Consider the following 17842-nt stretch of genomic DNA (forward strand, 5'->3'; position numbering starts at 1 on the left):
GGGACCAAGACTCAACCCCACGGGCCCAGCCGCCATGTCCCCCTCCCAAGAGCCCCCGCGCTGCTCGGACCGTCATTCCCTTCGCCTCGCCCAGGGCCCCGCAAGGCCATCGCTCCCCGGGGCCGTTACTCGGCGCCGTTTCAGGCCTCGGCACCGCCCGCACCGCCCCCGGCTGAGCGCGGCCCGGGCCTTGGCAGGCACACGGACACGGGGCCGCGGCCCCACACGGACACACACCCCCCGCCATACGGGCATGGCTGAAGGTGCCGCGCGCCCCGACCAGCGCCGCTCAGGCCGCGCGATCTGATTGGCCAGCAGTGCCGGTCACTCAGGCGCGCGGCGCGGCACCGCGCGACCCGATTGGCCGCCAGGGCGGTCACTCCGGCGCGCGCCGGGCGGGGTGTGGCGGAGGGGGGGAGGCGGGACCTCGGCCCCGCAACTGCCGGGTTCGCGCGCGCCCCGCGCCACTGCGGCTGCGCGCGCGCGGGGCCGTTACACAGGCGGCGGCGGCGGCGGGTGGGCGAGCGAGCGGCGCGCGCCGGCCCCGGGCCCGCTCCCGGCCCCGCCCCTCCCGCGGTCACGTGACCCGGGCCCCGAGCGCTCGCGTGCGAACCGGGCGCCCTGCGCGCGCCCCCCGCGCGCCGCCCGCCGCCGTTTCGGTTTCATTTCCGGCGGCCCCGGGCCCGGAGCGGCGGCGCCGAGCGGAGCCCCCGGCGCTGCCCCCCGCTCCCGCCCAGGGTGGCCACACCCCCGGGCTCGGCGTGAACCGAGCGCCCCCGCCCCGCACACACACACCGCTCCTCCCCCGCCTGCGCCGGCACAGAGAAAGGGAAGGGAGGCGGCGCCGGGCCCGGGTCTCCCGCACCGCGCACAACATGGAGGAGCTGGTGGTGGAGGTGCGGGGCTCCAACGGGGCCTTCTACAAGGTACCGGGTGCTCGCGGCCGGGCCGGGCCCCAGGGGAGGGAGCGGGCACGGCAACGGGAGGAGGAGGAGGAGGCGGCGGCGGCGGCTCCTCCTCCCCGCGCTGAGGGAGAGCGGAGGCCCCGGGGCAGGAAGGAGGAGGGAGAAGCAGGCAGGGGTGGAGGCCACGGCGGGTCCCTCGCGGTGGCCGCGCAGAGCGAGCCGGGGGCCGCCGGCGCCGAGCGGACTCGAGGCCCGATGAGGAGCGAGAGCGGGGAGGCCTCGGGCCTTCCCCCTTTGTGGGAAGGGGCGCCCGGGGCCGTCTCGTCCCGGGCTGAGCGAGGATCAGCCCTGGGATGGGGCATTAATTGCTAAATCCTCAGCTTTTGTCGCTACTTAAGGAAAGTCTCTCTCGCCGTCCGGGTTTCCAGGAGAGCTGCACTGCATGAGCACGGCCTGCAAGGCGGGGAGGAGGGGGGCCCTCGTTAATGCACATTCCTGATGAAATGCTGTGGTGGATTCTTGCTCCTAATGCCATGCCTAGTGATATTAAAGACAGCATTGCTTGGCCAGATCTATCTGTGCTGAGTCCCTGAATACGTATAGATATCAAATCTACCTCTTCTTACTGAAATTATTTAGTGGCATTGCATGTTTGTTTCCAAGCCCTTGTTCTTAGTAAAGCCAACCCTGAGCCTTGAACATATGAGCGCTGAATATGTTTTATTAATACCGTGTAGTATTGTGTGGCTTTGCATGAGTTGGGTTGTATTAATCAGCGTATTAATAGGGTATAATTTGCAGTTTTACAGAAAATAAAATTCGGATATGGTTGGTTTGGGCCTAGTCTCATTGACCTGTTATCAACATACCAGGAATAGCCATGGATCAGTTCCTGCAAGTTTCTCATGGTTTAAATGATCCTCGGACTTTAAAAATTGGGCCTAGTTGTAGTGCGCCATCCAATATTTATGTTAGCATTGAAGGGCCGGGTAGAGTTTCACACTCACGTGTTCCTGTGCTAAGCCAGGTAGATATCCAAATGATGTAGTTCCAACACCTCTGAGTTTTTCTAAGAAAAGCAGACCTCTTAAAAGCTTATTTTTAAAATTTGTGTGCTATCCGATTCTGAATTTTTTTTTTTCAAAAAAAAAAAAGAAGTATGAGATACAAATCAGTGGTAAATAAGCATCCTGTGAGCTCACAGTGCTGTAGTCAAAGTCCTAGATCTGTATATTGCTTCCTGGAATTAAATAATCTAGCACCTCTAAAAATGTTTTAGGTTTTTAAAGGTACAGTATTTGGTCAGAAAGAAGCAGAAGGAGTAAATGCATTGCACATTAGAACTTTTAATGAGGCTTTCATCAAATTATAGTAGTTACACAATGATGTGAAGGAGATGATGGTAATAATGACATGGTACTTTCTTTAGTGACAAATATTGAATAAACCTGGGAGAATTGAAAGCTTCTGAAACTTTAATTGTTTGTTTTCAGATTTGACACCATGGGGACCCAGTACCCCTTGTGTGTAGGTGAAAGCTTAATTTGAGCATATGTTCCTGGAAGCTTGTTCATGATTTAGTGCACCCAAGTTCTAACCAGACATTGCCCCAAGTGGTATGGTTATGTTTGTCTTTTAACTTTTAGAAATTTTGACAGGATTTTTTTTTGTTTCCTCTTTCTCACTAACCAAGCAGCTTTGGTTAAATTGTCTAAAGGGAAAAATGGGCATATGGATTTATCTGTCTTCACCTGAATTACCTCTTGAGATGGAGCATCACACTTAAAATAAATGCAACATTTATTTTTAAAGAATAAAAAAGTGGGAGTTGTTTTACACTCTCATGCAATAACGTTCAGTATAAACTAGCAATTTTCCTCTGGTTTCCCCTAATTTGAATTACTTGAATTCTAATTACAGATTTCTCTTTCATCATGATATCTGACTATCACTCTGTTATAAATTAATATATCTAATGTTTTTCTTCTGAGTTTTATGCCCATCTTAGAGGTTGGCAATTCAGTTGCAAAAAATGAATGTTGACCCAGCCTAGCAAGAAGTGTGCAGTGATGTCAAGTGTGAAGTTAATTGCAGGATGATTTTATTTTTCCATTTTGCAAGTTTCTTTAAGCAGCCTCCTGAGAAGTGATTTACAGCAGTAATGTTTCAAACAAACCAAAAGCAAAACAATTCTTTTATTGAATCTCTTGTTTTACTGATAACAGGTGAAGATTTATTTGGCTTTGAATAATTCTGAATTAATGAGAATATGTAAATTTTTTGGAAAAATACACCTCTCTTGTTACTAAGACATGGAAGGGGGAGGAGTATGAGGCTGCTGTAGTCAGGATGGGATGAAGTGGCTCAAGTAGGCACCCAGTTGTGGCTTCAGCTTTTCATATCCTCCTTGTAGGTCTCTCTGAGGACCTGAGCGTTTTTGAGTGTACCCACCAACATCATCTGGATCTTTACAGTACAAAACTGCCCACCTAAGCCTTGCTGAAAGTAACAAACCAGTGTTTTCTGAGATACATCCAGAGGACTCATGTCCCACACAAAGCTTAGGAGATGGTTTGAGGATGCCTTCATAGCCAGCTGTGAGATCTGAATTCAAATTTCATTCTGGTCAGGTGCACTGGAATACTGAAGTGTGTTGATGTGACTGCTGTAGTGCAGGCCAGTTCTTTCTGAATGGAATTCAAATACTGCTTAGTGCATACTCTGTACTTTGATGGTTTTTTTATCTCCTTGCCTAAGATGAATGATTCCATGGAAAGCACAGTGCAGTAAGTGGGCATGATTCAGGGATAATTGACAGTCTGGTACCTAGAGATGCTTAGTCATGACTTGCTATGTGCTTGGGCCCAGAATCCTTGGAAAGAAAATGTTAGATTTCCTTACTTATTCCATGAAGCCTGGTCCAACAAGCACCAGGACTGTGAAGCCAAGGGGAGGAAATTGCCTTTTTGCAGCTCACAGCCAGGTAACTAGATCTTGAAGGTGTGCGGTGTTAGGACATATCTTCTTATTATCTTTTCTTGTATAGGAGTAGTAAATTGGGTTTTGAAGTTCTTATTCACAGAGGACTAATAGACAGCCTTTGCCTTATCTTTTTGGGATTAGCTTTAGGTGTTTCCCTCTAAAAGGGGACATGCTGGATACCTTTCCAACATGGGATTGATTTTTCTTTTTGAGTTTGGGAGTGATTCTCTCGTGTCCTCTGCTGAAGATGGAGAGCATCCTGTTTATGAGGCAGTCAGCTTTGTGATGGTGTTTGTTGTTAATATCTCTGTGTTGTCTGTAACCCAATTTTTGCCACTTCTTGCTCTGTAACCTTGTGAAAATCTTCCCCTTTTTATCCCAGTAGTTTCAGCGCCTTGCTGCTGTTTGCTTGGTTTTATAGATAACTTCATTGAAGCTACAGCTGATAAAATAATTCATCTTTCTTACCACTTTATTACTCCAGGTCTCACTATTAGCAGCTGTTCCTGTGGCCCTCTGTATCCATTTTTTTCTTTCACTGTTCCATCCAGACACCTCAGCCAATATCTGCAGTCTCTTTGTACATTCATGAGCCTGTCTGCTCAGTCCTGCTGAGGAAGACCACCTGTACGCTTTTTCCTTGTCTGGTGACCATTTCTGTGACTTTTTCTTCTCCCTATTCTGTTCCTTTGTATGTCCAGCCTTTCTCAGACTTGATTATACACCGAGTTCCCTTTTGACATTCTCCTTCCAACAGGTATGAAATGTTACAGAATGGTTACACTAACAGTAGATGCACGTTTGTTATCAACACAGCCTTTTTATGTTAAAAAGCATATTTTCCCTACTTTCCCTTCTTACAGTTAATTATCCTCCTTTATTAAAATGGTTTACAATGCTCACATCTGATGATGTGAGCAGACTTTAAAAAAGCAAAATTTCATGGCAGCTGAAGCCTTTATTTTTCCCTTTGAAGTGTCCATCATTCCATTTAGCATAAAAATATGCTGGTGTTTCCAATAATTCTTATTTTTTTAACAAATAATTTGTAAAATTTAAACCATATATTCAGCATATAGCTATTCTTAGAATGTGAATGCTTATGTGTTTGAGAAATGCCATGCTGTAAACTTTTTTACTTTATAATATCTGAAGCATGGAGAGGAATGAAATACTATGTGACTCAGAGTCAAATTTGGTGTAGAAAATTTGATTTTTTTTCCACATTAGAGAAGAAGAATCAACCTTTGCCAGTACAAAATGTGCTTCTGTTCACAATTTTGTGTATTCTTTCTTGGTATTTCTGCTGTTAGCAATAATGGTGTGTCAGCTGCTTCAGTCTTTCACTGTCCTGTTACCTCATTTTGCTTCTGTCCAGTTTCACTTTGTTTTTAAGGCATTTCATCTTTGTGTCCAAATTCATCAGAGCCACTGTTCTGTCCCTTCATGGGGGTGCATTTTAAGCTCATGTATCTGCACCCTTCTGTTTGAATTTCCATGCCTACTTACACTCCTTATCTAAAAAAGGCTGATGAATGGTTATTGTATTTCTCCTGATACTCCTGTGAGATCAGAGCCTCTTCTCTGCCTTTACTGACATCTGGGGCTGGATTGTCCTGTCTGTGAATTTGGCTTATGGTGTTAAAGGCTTCTTTTTAGCATTTTGTTTAATTTCACAAGTATTACAAAAACAAGACTTCCAAACAGTTCAGAGAAGTATTAATTTTGGTTTCTTAAAGGCATTGCTGCTTAAATATTAGTTTTTTAAGGAAAACTTAGAAATGTTTCAGACCTTTTCTGTTTGTACTTGTAAATGTAGAAATTGAAATATATAATGCTGAAGAGTCCAAATACATTTTTGTGCTACAGATCAGTTTAAATATTCATATTGGAGGAAAATTGACATGGTGCTGTGGTCCAGATGATGGTAAACTGATGTGATAAGTATCTGACATTTTTGTGTGTCACAAGAAACTTGAAAACAAGGAGAACCCCCTTTCTCTGGATAGATAGGATTGGACAACCAAATATTAAGGACTGTATTAATAGTCACTAAAATATTTTGCATGGTGGTTTTAAGCATAAAGATCACAGAGAGGTGTGCAGACATGTTTCATATATTGCATACTTGAAATTAGTTATTTGGCAAGGCATTGTTCACTTGGTAATTAATTATAAATTAATTCCAATGAACTCTTGTAATTTTGCGAGACTATTAATTAAAAGACAAACCACAGAGTTATGACATCAGTGTTTTTGGCCAGACTGAAGGGAAAACCAGGTATTCATTTGTTTCTGTGGCTGACTCTTCTGAACCTGGTGTAAGCTAAAGAAATTCAGATTTGTGATTTTCCCTGGCAGTGTCTGCATTGATGCTACCTGTGTAAGGTCAGCAGTTTAACCAGTGTTCTGCTTCAGGCTCTGATTTCTGGATTGTGACCAAAGCAATGTGCAAGAGCTGTTGAAGGGGAGCTCAAACAGGACACTGTAGTTCATTCCTCTTTCAGCCAGCTGTATCTCTCAAGTTGTACTGTTTCCAGATAATACAATTGCTAAACTCTTTGAAGGTCCAGGCTAGTCTTCAGCTTAACTTAGATTTATTTGTTGCACATTCTGGTTTACTTATTAATGGTAGGTTTTAGCATTATTACCCTTAATGAGGTATATTGCTGTAGCCCCTGGGATTGTGCTCAAGGTGTATTGGAAGTTAGGAGCTCTCTTCCATTTCTCTCTGGATATGAGATGTGTTCTTGCTCTCTTGCTCTTTGCTGCTGTGGTTGTGAATTTTTCTGCCATTTTCTGTCACTTTTTCAGAGTGCTGATGAGCACACCTTTTGGTGTTTTCAGCACCACAGAGGTGATGACTTCTCCCAAAGTACCTTTCATACAAGGAAAGATGATTTTTTTTGACATTTTATAAATATGAGAAAATTAGGTATGAACAGGTTGTTTCTCAGGGCATGAGTTGTGTTGCTCTTCCCTGTTCTCCTGAAGGCTATTAAGTATTGCTGGTTTCGTTTCTGTGGAATTTGCTTTGTAAAATAATCTCTGCTTTTACACTTGAGTAGTACTGTTAATCCTTGTCCAGTCTATGGCACAAAGGAGCCATGCCTTGTGTCTGGTAATGATCATAGTGGTTTTCAGGTGTTAAAGGCATTCATTTCAGCTGCGTCTGTAAGAATAAGTGGCACTTTACTACCATTGGAGACACGTGGGTGAAGCATTCAAAGGTGATATGTGTAATGTGAAATGAGTCAGGACTACTATTGTATTGCTCACATGCATCTCCAGTTCTGGAATCTTCTTACAGAACACACCACAATATGAAACATGAGCTAAATGTATCAATAATGATCACCTGAGAGCTCTGTTGCCTCTTCATGTAAATACCTTTTCTGTACTGCTATGAACATGATCTTGAGATGTGGCCTTAAGTCTTTTTTATACCATGGCATTGAAAAACATCAGCTGTGCTTGTAATCCCCTTTGAAGGAATATGGAATTTTGAAATTCATTATTATGCAAATACATTTGGAGACTTTATAAAGTCTCCTTGGCTTGCTGGTAATAATAAAGTCTTGTTCTTAAGAGTATTGAGAGGCGAGCAAGGTGTAAAATAATTTTTTGCTGTTGTCACTGTGGCTTTCCTTCAACTTCTATTCACAGTGGCATTGGTTATGTTTCCGTTCTCAGCTTGGATGTTTTTTTCCTTGTACTGAATGACTGGGTGATGACATTGATGTGCATTACCACTTCATTTTAGCCAGTTTTTGGAGCTCTGTATTAGCCCAGGTCAGGTGTTGCTCATCTTTGATACTAAGATACTGCTGCTAGGAAATATTTTGGAGTACTTTGTAAAGCAAAAATAGCAGAAGAATTTCTTAAAAACCATTTAGGTTCCATATAAGAGAGACTCTTAGCTCCTTGTAAGATATAAGATCTCTTCTTGTCTTGGAAACTTGCAAGGGCAAGAATAATAAAATGGAGAATAATAAAATGTTCATTAATTAATTCTTCTAAAGAAGTGGTAGTTGCTGCTAAATTATTTTCAATTTACTGAGATTTTTTTAATATACTAAGGTATATTAAAAAAATCTCCCTTAATAGAAAAAATTTCTCTATTCTTTCTTGTTAATGGGCTTTTATTTACCTACCTTGCAATGATACTATGTGTGGTCTAATGTTAGTGGAATACTCAGCACTTCAGCACCTTGTTTTAGAAGTTCATAGAGGTACTTTAAAAATAAAGAATAAAACCTCCGTGATCTTTTCATCCCTGGTTAACCTGTGACCTCCATTGTTTCAGACTGAGAAGAATATTTTCATTGGTACATCCCAAAGTTCTGAGTATGCTGGTCTCGCTGTTGTGTGGATGGGGAATGGGGGAAGCATTTGGGGCTTTAAGCTAAATATTGACAAATCCAAATCAGTCAGTTGAGTGCTTAAGGCAGGAGGAGCCCTCAGTGCTGAATTCTAGTTCTGTCTCTGCTTTGTGGTGGCATGGAGAGCACAGCTGCTGTCCCTCCCCCAGGAGAAAAGGGAAGGCAAGCCCCAGGGCATTTATCTAAAGTTTGTGCTCTACAGATTTAGTGTGGTGAAGTAAATATGGGGAAGACACTGCTGAAATTGATATAGATGAGTTTTGCTGGTGCAATGTTCAAATGTACTTTGAGGTAAGGAAGGAAGAGACAGGACCTGGAGGTTTTGTGGTCTTTGGTGTCATTTGTTTTTTGAGGAATAGTGATGTTTAATTTCTGTGCCTGTCTGTACATTAAATGTGATTATAAAAACCAAACATTTAAAATTCTTGAACTATCTTGTCATTTCCTACTAACCTTCCCTGTTGCTTCTAAAAAGTAGAAATAATGTCTTCATAGCTGAGGCATTCTGTTTGTGTATCAGTGTGCTGGCAGTCATGGACCCAAGGAGGTTATCAGCTTTCAGTATGTGTTTTATATAAAGTCTATTGCAAGATTAAAAAGGTTGACTTTAAAACATACTTTCATTGTGAGATTCATCAATATTTGTGGAAAGGAGGTGTTTTACAAGCTTAAAATGACTTTTAAAAGTGTCTATAAACAGACATAATTTTACTTTGTTTCCTCCACAGGCATTTGTAAAGGATGTGCATGAAGATTCAATAACAGTTTCATTTGAAAACAAGTAAGTGTATTGCTGGTGTTGTACCTGTAAATGACAGAGTATCAACCTTGCATTTGATTGACCTAAATATGGCTTAGTGCAGAGTCGTGTATATTAGATACACTAAACTTGCTGCTGGCATGTTTTATAGTTATATTTAGTATCTACTATTTTGTGATATTTCTGTATAAATGCTTTTAATGATTTAAATACTTTCAAGTGCAAAACCATAGTAACATGGGTTTTGCTGGGAAGGTAATCATGTTGTCACTGAATTTACCTGATGACAATCCATGTTTGAGTAAGTCAGCAGTTGTACCATTACTGACTCTTTCTCGTGTGAATGTCTTGCCTTGGTTTTAGAAGATTCCATTATTACAAAATTTGTTCTATAGATATTTGTTCTATAGATATATGATGAATACCAATTTTCTGATCTAGAAACTAAAATTATCCAGTCTCCATTAAAGAAACTGAAAATGAAAACGGTATTCAGACTGGATCCTGATCAAATTTTCATTACCTGTAGTAGAACCAAAGAAAAAGAAGATACAGACCTCTTTTGAAGGAAGTGTCCACATATGTTATGGAATGTTTTTTAATCTGTGTTTCTAATGTTGGGGTTAAAAACCATCCCTGTAAATAGAGGAAGGGCTTCTACTAGAAGATTGAAAAGATTGCAGGGGGGCATCAGGGTTTCATTTAAGATGCTTAGTGGTCATTTAGATGTGTTTTTTCTTATTATATATACATTGGCTCACATTACCTTTAATACAAATATGTACAAAAGCTCCACTGAATTTGAATCTGTGAAATTAATGGATTAAAAATGCTTGATTTTGTTTGCAAAGAAGATGAAAATATTTAGAGCATTCACTGTGATTTTTGTTTGCAGCTGGCAACCAGAGAGACAAATCCCATTCCATGATGTGAGGTTCCCACCACCTGCAGGCTATAATAAAGACATAAATGAAAGCGATGAAGTAGAGGTGTGTATGCTCCATTAACAGCTCTCTTGAGAAGTGACAGAACTTGCTGTGAAAAATGTCAGCCAAGCCACTGGAAGGTTTGCTTCCATGTTAGGTGATGTCACCTCCTTTGATTCCAAGTACTGCAGAAAGCACAGTGTCAGGCACATCTCCAAACCCAGAGTTTGACACTAATAAACCATGCAAATTCCATGTACCACAAAAGGCCATGTAAAATTCCATGTACCATGACCTCCATGCTGAGTTACAAATATGCTGATATACAAATATGATCAGTGTTGCATTGTTTACAGATCAATCCTGTTTAGGAGATTTAATTCAGAAATAGGTGATGAACTGTGGTTATTAAGCTGTAAGGTAATAATGTCTCTATTACCAAAGCTTCAAGCTGAATCGGATAATTTGCATTATATGCGTGTGTACATGAAAACATAGAAATATATGTGTATATGTAAATACTTATGTGTATATTCAAAGAGATTGACTTTAAACAGCATATTTCTAAAACCTCCTAATTTTATAAAATTGTAACATTTATTTTCATAATTAATTAAAAGAAAGAGGACTTGCAAGATTTGCATTCTGCTTGCATGCTCTGTAGACTTTTAATTTGAAAAATAAGAAAATGGCAAAACTTCTGTAATATAGGTGTGGCTGATAGCATATATGTGCTAAAGAAGTGTAGATATGTAACCTCCCTCTCACCCACTGGTAGGACTTCATCAGACCTACACACAATTAAAAATACTATTGATTAAATATTAACTGATGTAAAAGTCTGAATTATCTCTCTTTTAACTGCATGCAAGACTGAGGCAGCTACTGCCAGTAGATTGGGCACTGTATTATTTATTATTATTTGTCTATACAATCTTGCTGTTACATGCTTTCTGTGTTGTGCTCAGAGACTTTTTGTACTAAGATGTTTTGCTGGGTTTTGTTCCTATGGAGTTCCTGATCATATTAGTGTCAGCTTTTGTGATGTCTTTTAACGATATAATGTATGTATTTTGTTCAGGTTTATTCCAGGGCAAATGAAAAAGAACCCTGCTGTTGGTGGTTGGCTAAAGTGAGAATGATAAAGGGTGAGGTAGGAGTATGCATATATACATATATATATTTTTTATATTGACTTATACTTTTTTCTTTCTTTTCTCTTTATATATTGATGTACAATATGGTTTGAACTAATCTCTATTCATTTTTTTAAGAGTTTCTTGATTAGGACAGTTGCAATTACCATTAACCTCAACCTGAGAAGTCAAATTTGACTTGTACAGTTAACAAAAGTACCTTTTCCTTAATAGTGTAATGCTCACTCATGTCATAAAATATGTGGCTTGGATGATTTTATTATTTTTATATCAGTTCTACGTAATAGAATATGCAGCCTGTGATGCTACATACAACGAAATTGTCACAATTGAACGTTTGAGATCTGTGAACCCCAATAAACCCGCAACAAAAGATACTTTTCATAAAATCAAACTGGCAGTTCCTGAAGATTTAAGGCAAATGTAAGTACAAGCGTTTCTTTATAACTTGTTTCAGAATGTGGGTAACTTCTTTAGCCTGAGACAAGAAGAATAATAATGCTTTTTACCACTCTAAATTAACTTATTTCAATGTAAAAATGTAAAAAATACAAATATTGATGTGGTCATACTTCAAAAATAGATAATTTTTGAATTGTGGTTTATTCTTGAAGGAAGAAACACTTTCTTCAAAATTTTAAGGTTTGTGTGTGATACAGATTAAGATTTCCACTCTTAGCACTGTTCAGTGGTATGCACAGGTCAATCTGAATCCATTCTTGGTCCATTTTTATTATTTGATGATGGCTCTGGGAATAATTGAACAATAATGAAACCTCCCAGAGTATGATACAAAGCCAGCTAACTTTCTCCTAGGCCATGGACCTGTTGTTGTCATATAGTTACAGCTCTAAAAGTCATAATAATACTGACTCCCCTTGTTTACCTTCAGGTCACTTTCTGCTTTCCTTAAGATGTGTGTTATTGCCTCAGTGTGGGATGAGTTATAAATTCAGGTTAGACTAAAACTTCCTGAAGTTAGTGTTACAGCTTACACAAGTAGACACAGGAAACCTGGAGAAGCCAAGCACAGCATGAGATGAGCATATGGTCCTTAGAATATTGCAGGGGTTAAAATGAAATCACACATTTTAATGGTTCATGATGTGTTTGAAATCTTGAACTTGCTGATCATAGTGATTATAGTTTTTAATGTAGTTTTGTCTAACTTGTCATTCCACAGATTTACATACAGAAAATTTCTGAAATATTTCTAATCCTACTCATGTGAAGGCAAATTAAAAATAATGAGTAAAATAAATTATAACAGAATAGAATAAAATAACACCTGCTTTGAAAGGGAGAGCTTGGAAATCTTTATTTACATTCTTTGTATTAAGGAATTAATCTTTTTGGCTGTTAACCATAAATGCAGCGGTTTTTAACTTTGTTACATTTTTATCCCTAGGTGTGCCAAAGAATCTGCACATAAGGACTTCAAAAAGGCAGTTGGAGCTTTTTCTGTAACATATGATTCTGAAAACCACCAGCTTATTATTTTGGTAAGTACAAATGTTTTACTGTAGCCTTGGCAGTGGTTTGTTTCACGAGTCCATGTGTAAAGCACTGTTGTGTTTATTTACAATGCAGTCAATCAACGACGTGACCACGAAGCGAGCCAACATGCTCATTGATATGCACTTTCGGAGTCTGCGCACCAAGCTATCCCTGATACTGAGAAATGAAGAAGCCAGCAAACAGCTGGAGGTAAGTCGGTTGTCTTCCCTGAAGTAATTTGAGTGAAACAGATAATAAAAAAATCCCTGGTGTGTTTGTTAGCTGGTGGGACTTGCATTGAGGTGAAAGTAATGATGTATTGATAATAATCTGGGTGGTAAAAAAGGCAAGAAAAGATCTTTACAATTACAAGGCCTGTTCTTTCAAAGACTAATTTTATCAGCAGGATTTTGTGGGGGATTGAATACAGCTATGTAGACACACATACATGTGTATTTCTTTCATATTTTGAAGCATAAAATACCCATCATTGCACAAATAATGCCACATATTTGGTAGCTTTAAAAATAGATGGGAGTGAATATGTTATGATCCTGATAGGACTAGAACTGGATCTAGCAAAATAATACAGTGAAAATGAGATGAAGGGGGTGAAAACTGATGCTGGTAGAATGTATGAAGGGATAGGTTTGTCTATAGATAAAATGTTAGGAAATAATCTTACAGCAGATACAGCTTCTGATACTCCTGTGACTGGTGAGTGGGTGTTGACTGGCAAGAAGCTTGAGTCATCCTTGTCCATGGGTAAAAGAAAAAAAAGAAAAGAAAAAGAGTAGGCAAGGAAATAAGGGGATTTTTTCATACACCAGGATTAACATTTCTTCATGGTTTTTCTCCTATCTACAAATTAGAAAAAATAGCAATATTTATGAAAACTTTTTAGATTCACTGTCAAGAATCAGAGGTACCACTTAAACTCCTGTAACTCAGTTTGACACAGGTGTATACCAGCAGTGTTCTGCAGAGCCAGGTTTCATTCCCCCTTCCCAGGGGCTACATATGTTTGAAGTGGGATGTCATGTTCAGCCCTTGTGTGTGCAGTGGGCATACTCACTGGTACAAGAACTTCTCACTTCTGTTCTTCCCTCTTTCGTATCTTGATTTCTGTGTTTCAGAGCTGAAATCTAGGTTTGTTTGGGTTTTGATTTTTCTCAAGATGAGGGATGGACCAGTTTCTCCTCACTGGTGTTCCTTACTGAGCACCCCATTGTAGCTCTTCAGTAATCATTCTTCCTTATCCTCCAGAACTGACAGTTGTGTGGGCAGTTTACCTCTTGAAGTGCAAAGTATTATTTTGGAGGTGGGAAGAACAACAGCCTCTTTAGAGCTAATTCTCTTTACATGCCCCCACAAATGCATGCACCAACAACTGTTGTCATTGATTCCTTTCCCAAACTAATCTTGGATTCTTCTTGTCATTGTAGCACTGAGTCTTTTTGCTGCTGTGAAAGTCTCAAACTTGAGTTGGTTCTCACTAGAAAACCATTGTTGAACTTCAGTTTCTACCTAAGTACTTAAATAAAGGTTGTGAGATAAATATATACAGTTAAAATTTGTGTGACAGAAGTTGGCTGCTATTTTTCATTTTGGCATTTGTGTTTCTTGTAGTTAGAATAAATATACAATCAGTTTCATCCAAAGTTGAAAGGAAGAGCTTCAGATAATAAAAATCATACTCATGATTATTGTTGAGACACTGACATACCAACAGACTGCACATGTCCATCTGCAGAAAAAATATTTAGTGAACACTTTGGGCTTTACTGCATTATTAATAGCAGCTCACTGTTTTCATCAAGTAAACCTTTTCATGTGTCTCATAGTCACGGAACTTTCAAAGTCTGCCCCTTCTTTTCTTCTAGCAGTTTTACCTGTTTTGTTTCCTGAGTCATTATTGCTAGACCAGCTTCTTTTGTTCAGTGGAGTTTTTTTCTTCCTATTTGTTGCACCTTCTTTTTTGCATATTATCTTCTTGACTTGCATGGCTCTACTTCTCAAACATGGCTTTTAGAGCATCAAGATTATTTTTTGTTTACCTTCTTTCTCAGTGGGTGTGATTTAGCTGTTTTGGGTGTCATTCACATACTAAAAAGCCTGAACTGACAAGTGTTTTGTGTTCTGGTTGGTATTTTACTGGATCTAAGTAGAACTCAGTTCTGGCTGCTGTGTATGTATTAATACATTATTTGCATAGATGCTTCTTCTTAATGTATTGGAGGGAAGTAGAATGCAGAATTTCTGATGTTTAAATAGAGCATACTTCATAATAATTTGCAGAAAAGCTGATGATGTTTTAGTGCAGGCAGAAAAACTCTGGTTTGACTGTCAAAGCCAAGGTCCTCTGTGATGATGTAGCTTCATCTTTTCCACATGTTGTAGATAGTTAACAATGGATCATTGTCTTGGTCATCTTGTTCTCTCCTCTTATTTGGCTGTCTATAAAAGATGTCAGCTAGTGAATCAGCATTTGGATTATCTGTTAGAAGTGGAAATGTGAGCAATTAAAAATAACTTTAGCTTTCCAAATTGTCTGTAATGTAGCTACTGAAGTACTTGACAGTGCTCTCAGAGTATCTGAAGTATTTCATAACACTTGGATACTTAGACCATTATCTACTGTAACCAGCTCTTTGAAACAGTGATTTAGCACAGGATATTTACCAACAGCTTTAAGCAGGAGCAGTTCAGAAAGCAGTACCAGTTTAGCTGGAACAGTATAGGGCTTGTTGTGGGCAACTCCTTGATGTTTTCTCAACATCTGTAGGGTCTCATTTTGCTGACATTAAACTGCTAATTTGAAGTGTGCTTATGTATGTCTTGACGGTAGTAACAGCTTCAATTGCAATGCAGAAACAGGGACAGGATTATATCTCTTGGCTTTTATCTTGTTTCTTCCTTGCAAAACACTCCTTCCTTAATAGATTATCACAGTTGGAAATTCTGTCTTCCCACAATGCATTAAACAATTGTTGCTTTCCTGTGTTCTGTTGTGCTCATGCTTGTGAGTGCTCAGTATGACCCTTCTGTCTGGGTAGATGTGTGATTCCTGGCTGCAATTCTGAATGTATTTGTTCTCCGAATTCAAACACTTTTTCTGTTGTCATGCATAGGCACAGATTCTTCATTTTTTTAAAGTGCAGTAGATATCCACAGCTGCTCTGTTTTATATATAATTGTGTCAGTCATTGAGTTATTACAGTTTCACCCACCTGTTGAAATTGGTGCAGTTTTTTTCTCAGAGATCATAAGGTTTGCTTTAATAATCAGTACAGTTACTGTTTCACTACCTTATGAGTGCTGTCTTCCCTAGTAACACCTGATAGCTGTAGCTGTTAAAGGGTAATTCAGAATGGAGGTGTCAACAGAGCTAGAGGCCAGCCTTGTGTTAACATTTAAAACATTTCTGAAGGAGACTCCTTGGTGGTTTTGAAGCTAAAATAAGAGCAGTAAAGGGATTGAGTAAATAAAAAGTAGGCTAAGCACCTGATTGAAAAATAGGCTTGAAATTTATGTTGATTTCTCTCTCCAGTGTGCTGGAGAGACAATCAAAGGGAGCTGACATGAGATTTTTCTTCAGAGTTCTAGGCAACTTGCATCCCGGTTCCATGAACAGTTTGTAGTACGTGAAGACCTAATGGGTTTGGCCATTGGCACTCATGGTGCTAATATTCAGCAAGCCAGAAAAGTCCCTGGAGTGACTGCCATTGATCTTGATGAAGATACTTGTACATTCCATATTTATGGAGAGGTGAGTTCCCTTCTCTGTCGTTTCAGAAAATACCTGAAAGAAACAAGCGAACAAAAACCTTGGGGAAATGTATCTTGTTTCTCACACTTCTTTCTATTGTAGGATCAAGATGCTGTGAAAAAGGCAAGAAGTTACCTTGAATTTGCTGAAGATGTCATACAAGTCCCAAGGAATTTAGTAGGTAAGTAATTTCTGGAGGCTGCCTGTGTGGAAGTAAAGAAAAATGCCTTCTGAGAACTGCACTGAACTAGAAGCAATGTGCTGACGCTCAGGTACAAGGTAGAATAATTTCTGGATTGAGCTGGAGAATTATTTACTTCCCCCAAACAAATCCAGAGAGTAGTTCAGCTATAGAAGAGGTGAATCTACAGTCTCAGATTTTCCTAGTATATTTTGAATCATTTCTTTTACTTATATTTGTCTTTTTCCCCATGTCCTTTTAGAGATGTTTAGAAGCAGCACTGTGAGATGAACTAGGTATCAGTGATGAACAAAATTTAAAATACTTCCATTGCCAAACAATTAAAAATGTCCTTAAAAATACATGCACCATGTATATGTGGAGAAGCCTTTTAATAAGCTTTTGATGCTACAAAGCAAAATAAAAATACGTGGTTTCATTCAGTAGATTAGAAAAGAGCAGAGAAGACATTTTATGGTAAAACATAGCCCTGAAAGCAAATGTTTTAATAGGTTGTCAGGGAGTGTATGAAAGCTGGTGTTGAAGCAGTGTGAAATTCTGCAGCAGGGCAAGTCCTAAGGAATGTGGCAGCTCAGCTCTGGAATTGATTAAAAACAGTTTTCCCTTCTTTATTTCCCCCTGTTTTTACTGGTGATAAGTGAAAATGATAAGCTGTCATCATTATTTTAATGTGAGGTCTTAAAGTCTGTTTCTCTTTAGAACTTAACAATTATATTTTTTTGGCAGGTTTTCATTTCTACTCTTAATTCTTGACATGGATCCTTTAGAATATAACTTTGGCTGAACCCTGTGTTATGTCTGAAATAAGCTATGTTGAATAATTTGGCTTTTAAAATTCCTAGTAATTTGCTTTAAAAATGCAGAAGGCTTTTTTAGATAGATATATATCTACTGATACTTTTTCATCTAAAGAAAATTCAAACAAACCACTCTTTTCTATTTAATTATATTTTTAAAAATTCAAACTGAAAAAAATACAAACAAAGAAAAAACCCACCCAAGATGTTATTTATTTTTTAATGACTGTATGGACATTTTTATTTGAAAATATTTGTGTGTGTTGTCAAATCTTCACAAAAGCCTTGATTGGCGTAACTGATGTAAGTTGTGGAGGTTTTGAGTGATTAATTTCTTAAATCATTACCAAGGCTTTTTTACATTTATTAGTAAGGTGCAGTTCCATTTGCCAGTAATATATAATGAAATAAAATATTCAGAAATAGTTTTTGACAATCAAAACAGCCTTTGTCATTGAGGAGGAA

The 17842-nt window shown here is 39.4% G+C and overlaps 1 protein-coding gene across 2 annotated transcripts in view; it reads left to right on the forward strand.

Annotated features, from left to right (window-relative positions):
• The first annotated feature begins 706 nt into the window (after positions 1-706).
• Positions 707-17842, forward strand: part of FMR1 (fragile X messenger ribonucleoprotein 1) — a 30889-nt gene continuing 13753 nt past the window's right edge. The window contains exons 1-9 of one of the 2 annotated variants that reach the window (XM_054289555.1): positions 707-926; positions 8998-9050; positions 9925-10018; positions 11037-11108; positions 11387-11535; positions 12521-12614; positions 12703-12819; positions 16208-16378; positions 16481-16559. In XM_054289555.1, the coding sequence (XP_054145530.1) occupies positions 876-926; positions 8998-9050; positions 9925-10018; positions 11037-11108; positions 11387-11535; positions 12521-12614; positions 12703-12819; positions 16208-16378; positions 16481-16559 (880 nt within the window). In that variant the 5' untranslated portion in view covers positions 707-875. The remainder of the gene's footprint in view (positions 927-8997; positions 9051-9924; positions 10019-11036; positions 11109-11386; positions 11536-12520; positions 12615-12702; positions 12820-16207; positions 16379-16480; positions 16560-17842) is intronic. The other variant, XM_054289554.1, reaches the window with a different exon arrangement.

Source organism: Melozone crissalis, unplaced genomic scaffold (assembly GCF_028551555.1).
Source record: "Melozone crissalis strain CALT ecotype California unplaced genomic scaffold, PUWL_Pcris_2 ptg000068l_1, whole genome shotgun sequence".
In the NCBI taxonomy this organism is placed as follows: domain Eukaryota; kingdom Metazoa; phylum Chordata; class Aves; order Passeriformes; family Passerellidae; genus Melozone; species Melozone crissalis.